The 6,000-nt window shown below is 59.1% G+C and overlaps 1 protein-coding gene across 5 annotated transcripts in view; it reads right to left on the bottom strand.

The window, feature by feature from the left end:
* Nucleotides 1-227: 227 nt before the first annotated feature.
* Nucleotides 228-6,000, bottom strand: part of SLC1A7 (solute carrier family 1 member 7) — a 54,967-nt gene continuing 49,194 nt past the window's right edge. For 2 of the 5 annotated variants that reach the window (XM_077956532.1, XM_077956537.1), the window contains 5 exons: nt 5,608-5,841; nt 3,656-3,850; nt 2,846-2,980; nt 1,939-2,041; nt 228-1,290 (listed from right to left, as the gene is read on the bottom strand). In XM_077956532.1, the coding sequence (XP_077812658.1) occupies nt 1,072-1,290; nt 1,939-2,041; nt 2,846-2,980; nt 3,656-3,850; nt 5,608-5,841 (886 nt within the window). In that variant the 3' untranslated portion in view covers nt 228-1,071. Of the gene's footprint in view, nt 1,291-1,938; nt 2,042-2,845; nt 2,981-3,655; nt 4,028-5,607; nt 5,842-6,000 lie in introns of all 5 variants that reach the window. The other 3 variants (XR_013401839.1, XM_015139967.3, XM_015139952.3) reach the window with 3 other exon arrangements.

The raw sequence follows: 6,000 nt of genomic DNA, 5'->3' as shown, positions 1-6,000 counted from the left end.
GGACAGGCTCCTCTGCACTCTGGCTGCCCACACACTGGCAGCCTGGACAGACCTGTCTATACTCCAGTTACCTGGACAAGCCTGTTAGATTCTGGCCACCTGCATAGGCCTGTCCATATCCTGGCTGCCCAGACAGGCCCGTCTGCACTCTGGCTGCCTGTATTAATAGCCCAGTAGCTAATATCATATTCGCTGGCTAGCATAAGGTGTTGAAGCCCACAAGAAGTAAAAAACAAAATAACTTTATTTAGTCAACACTGAATTTGCAAACACGGAAAGGAATAGAAAACCTGACTCCACTTGGATGCACAGGCCTTTGGGGAGTTCTGACACCACGGCTCCATCGGCAGGTCCACCAGAGCATCCTGGCTGCACCTCCCTCCCGGAGTCCTGGTTTGCCTACCTATCCTGTGGGAGGTTGACTTGGATGTGTCACGGGGGCCTTTCAACTCTAGTAAAGACATCTATCTCCACATCCAAGGAGCTTTGCAAGAGACACGTGGTGGGACAGGAGACTGGACGCACTGTGGCCTGGGGAAGGCAGTAGGGCTCGGCCCTGGGCTGCTCCCCTTGGGGATAGCTATGTGGCTGAGGCCACCTGTTATGGGGTGGGGCCTGGGTCTGGACACAGCTACAGGATGCCCTGTCCTCCAAGAGGAGAGGTGGGGCTTGAAAGATTTGAGTTAGTGTCTTGACCTTAACGTGAGACCTTGGACAAGTGTTTTCAGCTCTCAGGGCCTCAGCTCTGTCATCCAGAAAGTGGGGCCGGATAACCCCTGCCAGCTGCCCTCACCGGGCGCACACGGGGGAAACTGTCATGGCGGGGCCTCGGGCAATGCCGGGCCCATCACTCCCTGGTTGGGGCTCCCCCATGCGGCCTTTCCCTTCTCTGAGATCCATTTTCTGTCAAGCGGGGTGAATTCCAACCTCTCAAGGGTGAGAAGAATGTGTGATCCTGGCCACTGCCGGCTGCTCAGGAGGGTTGGAGAGTTGAGTTCCTGCCTCAGGACTCTGCCCCTGGAGGCCTCGCCTGCCCCTGCAGCTCCGCAGGCTCAGACATTGGTCTCCAGCTCACTGATCTGGATGGTGCAGTGGTCCAGACTCACAGCGGGCGGCTCCTCGTCCTGCTCCACTTGAACGGGGATGTGGTGGGGGCAGGTGGGGCCCAGGGTGAGCTCGGAGGCCTCGGCCACACTCTTCACACAGCCATTCTGCTGGGCTGCCACAATCTCCTGGAGGCTCACTGGCTTGGTCTCGCAGGGCAGCAGTTTCTGGTGAAGGGAAACAGGCCTTGGTAGCGGCAGGAGGGAACAAGGTTAGACACTAGGGAGGACTGAGGGCCAGTGGGGCAGAATGAGCTCAGGGCTAGGAACCACAAGATGGATTTTCCTGCAGACATGCTGTGTGACCTTGGCAGGTCACGGCCTCCCTGGGCTCCTGTTCCCAAGCTGTCCTGCCTCCCACTAGAGCTGCCTTAGTAGAGGAGGGGACTTAATCCACAGGGTCCAGCTGGGGAATCAGTGGCTCCCCTGCCTGACCTCAGCTTTTTCCCCATGATGCGGGTACAGCCTTCTCCATTTGCCTGTAGAAGGAGCCTGAAGCCCACACAGCCTGCACAAACCTACCAATGCTCACATCGTGGCTAAACTGGACAGACCATCCCTACACTAGAGTGTAAGTTCCATGAGAGCGGGGAATTTTATCATATTTTGTTCCACTGTTCCTCCTGTGTCTGTATCAGCGCCAGCCACAGCGGGTGCTCAATACATAGATGTTAGAGGAATTAGTCACCCTGTAACAGAGGAGGAGACCGAGGCCCAGAGGCATGGAGGGAGGGATTGGCTGGAGGCTGCCCAGCTGGTTGGTGGAAGATCTGGTGCCCTGCCCACCCCGCCTGGCTCCACCCTTCTGGCAGCCTCTGGACCTCACTGCGCTCACCTCAGTGCCTGTGTCCCGAGCAAAATCCTTCCGACATATGTGGGCCATGATCCCCGCTGCCAGCGCATCACCCAGCACGTTAATCATGGTGCGGAAACGGTCCCTGGTGAGCCAAGGTGGGTGATGAGTGGTGGGCACTTGAAGGGGAGCTGGAAGAGGGCAGTGCTCAACCCACCACAGCACAGCACAGCCGGTGACCAGCTGTCGTGCAGAGCCTGCAGCCAGATGGCTTCCTGGCTCCTCCCAAGCCCACCCTTTGGCATCATTGAAGCAGTTTCTTGGCATGTGGCTGTGGGTTCAGCAGGTCCCCATGCTTAGAAGTGTCAGGCTTGGTTTAATCCTCTGCTGTTTCTGTCTTGAAATTCTTTTTAAGTTTTTTTGCTGTTTGTTTTTTGAGACAGAGTCTTACTCTGTCACTCAGGCCGGAGTGCAGTGGCGCCATCTCGGCTCACTGAAACCTCCATCTCCCGGGTTCAGGCAATTCTTTTGCCTCAGCCACCCGAGTAGCTGGGATTACAGACACATGTCACCACTCCCAGATAATTTTTTTTTCTAATTTTTAGTAGAGATGGGGATCTTGCTATGTTGCCCAGGCTGGTCTTGAATTCCTGGGCTCAAGGAATCCTCCTGCCTTGGCCTCTCAAAGTGCTGGGACATATAGGCGTGAGTCATCATACCTGGCCTTTACAGTTTTTGAACTGGGTTCCACATTTTCATTTTTGAACACTGGACTCCGCAAACTATGCAGCCAGGCCTGTGCTGATGAGTAGCACACTCCCATGGTGCCAAGCAGGGCAGTCCCCAGCCTTCTACCCTGGGGAAGGGACTCAGCCCCTCACCCTGATCCCTGCTGACCCTGAAGTCAGCCTCTCCCAAAGCGCTAGAGCTGGAGATAAAGTCCACTCACAGAGCCCAGTCAACGGCAATGATGAGGGTGATGTCATCGGTGGGCAGTCCCACGGAGGTGAGCACGATGACCATGGTGACGAGGCCGGCCTGGGGGATGCCGGCTGCTCCAATGCTGGCTGCAGTGGCTGTGATACTGCAGGGGGTGGGAAGGGGAAGAGGAGCAGCAGGAGGGGCGGGATGCATTGTCAGGGTCTGGCTCCAAGGAAGAGGTTGAGTGTCAGGGCTTCTGGGACAGCCATTTGGGGTGGGGGGTGGGTAGGAATGCCACGCCAGGAAGCTCCCAGGGACAAGTCCCTCCTCACAGTCCTGCAGCCCCATGGACCCCCATTCCTGGCCTCAGGAGAACCCCTGGGGAATGTGCAAACACCTGTGTCTGGAGCTGTGTCTCTGTGGGTTCCAGGAAGCTATATTGCTATGGAGCTGCCCAGGGACTCATTGACCACCACGTGGCTCTGCCTGCCTCCCTCTGGGGCCTGGCCTCCAGGGTCAGACCTGTGTGCTTGGCTGGCCTGTGAGGCCTCCGTCAGCCTCAGCCCCACCCCAGCTCCCCTTCCTCGGCTCCTGCCGCACCGGCTTCCTCTCCGAGGTCCTGAATCCTGTGCCTGGCCTCTGCTTGCCCTGTGCCCACCAGCAATGCCCTCCCTCCCAGCCTGTCCTCCAGGCTCGGAGCTCCCAGCCCTGGCCCTCTGCCTGCCATGCCCCGAGCCCAGGTTTGCTTGTCTCAGAGACCCCTCAGGCCTCGGAGCCTGGGAATCCTCAAGGCCGCCAGCCCCCGCCCCATCCACACAGGTGCGGTGTCAGGGTGCACCTGATGGTGATGATCTGGCCAAAGTCCAGCTCGTAGTTGTTGACCTGGGCGATGAAGATGGCGGCCACGGCCTCATAGAGCGCAGTGCCGTCCATGTTGATGGTGGCACCCACGGGCAGCACGAAGCGCGCGATGCGCCGGTCAATGTGGTTGTTCTCCAGCAGGCACTTGAAGGTGATGGGCAGTGTGGCTGAGCTACGGTTAGAGGGGCCGGTGTCTGCCCAGCACCCTCTTCCAGGATGGCCAGGGCCTCCGTTGGGAAGCTCACCCCACCCTAGGCAGCCACCCCGCCAGGAGTGTTTGTGCTCCTGCGGCGCTGCTGCGGCAGGAGGGAAGGACCGCGGGCACTGCAGTGCTCTCACTTGGTTCTTCCTATGAGGGAGGTGTTTGGGTGCATTTTACAGATGAGGAAGCTGACGCCCAGAGGGCGGGGCTGACTCATGTCACACTGCTGTGCGGAGGGATATGGAAGTCTGAGCAGCAGGGCCCTGGGCCAGGCTGCCTGGGCTTAGATTCCAGCCTCCTGTCAAGTGGCCCTGGCGAGTTCCTGAACCTTGTGCCTTAGCATCTTTGTCCCCAAAAGACCGGGGTCACAGAGCTACTAGGAGGATTAAACGACTACAGGCTTGGACAGGACCTGGCCCGTTGTACCCACTCAGTCAATGGTGACCATGGCTATTATTGTTACTATGTTTGTCATGAGAGTTCCTAGTGGCAGTGCTGGGACTAAAACACAGTCCGGTGTGGCCCCCGAGTCTTCCTCTCTCCTGGGCCTCTGCCTGGAAGTCCGGTTCTACTCGTCAGAGCCTCTCAGGAGCTCCAGACCTGTTGGGCTCGAGGCTGCGGTTCCTGCTGGCAGGAGATGGCCAGGGGGCTGCTGGCTCTGGCAGGCTTGGCCCCTGGCATGGGAACCAGCATGTTTGGGGCTTTGTCCTGCCCCCTGACCCCCTATCCTCAGGAGGGTGTTCCTGGCAATGGCTCCTGGGCTTTTCTTCACTGGGATCTGCTCCTCCTGAGTCCTGCAGGAGGTGCGTCTGCTGCCAAGGGTGGGCGTCATATGACTGCTGTGCACAGAGGCCTGCAGGGCATTTTACAGATGGGGAAGCTGAGGCCCAAGTGAGGGCTGGAGGGAAGAGTGAGGACTTCAGTGCCAGAAAGATGTGGGTTAAGTTCCTGTGACTCCCTTAATGTGGAGCTCAGACACTTGCCATGGGGAGAGCCACCCTGCCTTCACGGCACTAAATGCTCCATGAGGGACCACTTCCTTCCTGCCCCCTCTACCGACGACGTGGTTTGCACAACTCTGAATTCCCGAGGTCTCTGCACTGGGCTGCGGTTTGGGATCCTTGAGGCCAAGTGCTGGCTCACCTGGCCCAGCCTGGCAAGGAGGAGCTCAACCTCCACAGCAAACCCGTGAGCTGGAAGCTGGAATCTCCCCCAGTTCGTGCATGAGGAAAGCAATGCCCAGGCACAGCGAGTGTGTGACAGAGCCATGGCTCAAGTCCCTGAGGTCTAGCAACACTGCCAAGGTTGTGACAGGGCACCCAGCCGGGACATCCCAGCAGCAGTGGACAGGCCGAGCTCCTAGAGCAACGCAGGGCCCGACTGCAGGAGAAGCACCTTGTGGGGCAAAAGCCAGCATTGCTGATGTGATTTCCCACAGAATCCACTGCATTGTCTGTCTGCCCTGGCTCGGAAGCTGCCCCCATGGGGACTCAGTGAGCTTGAGGACTGGGGCCGTCGGGGAGGGGGAGGCCTCGACAGAGGCCGAAAGATCGACCCTCCCACCCCGCGTCGGTCTTGTTACCCTAGCACCAGCCATCCCCGCGTTTGTGAGGTGGGCCACACTGGTGCTTTGGTGGTTCTGTGGCTATGAACAGATGATGACTGGCCAGACGGACAGGACTCAGCCCCTCCCAGCTCCCCACCGTCCTGTCCGTCCCCGGGGCTACCTGGAGGAGGTGGCCAGCGCGATGAGCAGGGCCTGCAGGATGCCGCGGATGAAGACGATGGGGTTCTTCTTGGTGATGAAGAAGTAGAGCAGGGGCAGGATGAAGAGCCCGTGGAGCACCAGCCCGCACACAACGGTGACCGAGTAGAAGCCCAGCTTCTTGCCGACGGCCCTGGGGTCATCCATCTCCAGGATCTTGCCAGCGATGAGGAACACAATGCCGAAGGGGAAATACCTGGGGGCGGGGCAGCCAGGCTCAGGAACCAGGCGGGCAGACACACCCCGGCCCCAGCCCCACATCGCTGCGCCGCCTTCTCCCTGAGCCTCCTTGGGCTCCTGCGAGGACAGAGCGAGACTGTGCCAAGGTGCCCGGCCCAGGCTCAGCATATGGCGT

This window comes from Macaca mulatta, chromosome 1 (assembly GCF_049350105.2).
Source record: "Macaca mulatta isolate MMU2019108-1 chromosome 1, T2T-MMU8v2.0, whole genome shotgun sequence".
Classification (NCBI taxonomy): domain Eukaryota; kingdom Metazoa; phylum Chordata; class Mammalia; order Primates; family Cercopithecidae; genus Macaca; species Macaca mulatta.
Note: the sequence above shows the minus strand (reverse complement) of the source record. Positions and strands in the feature narration are given on the sequence as shown.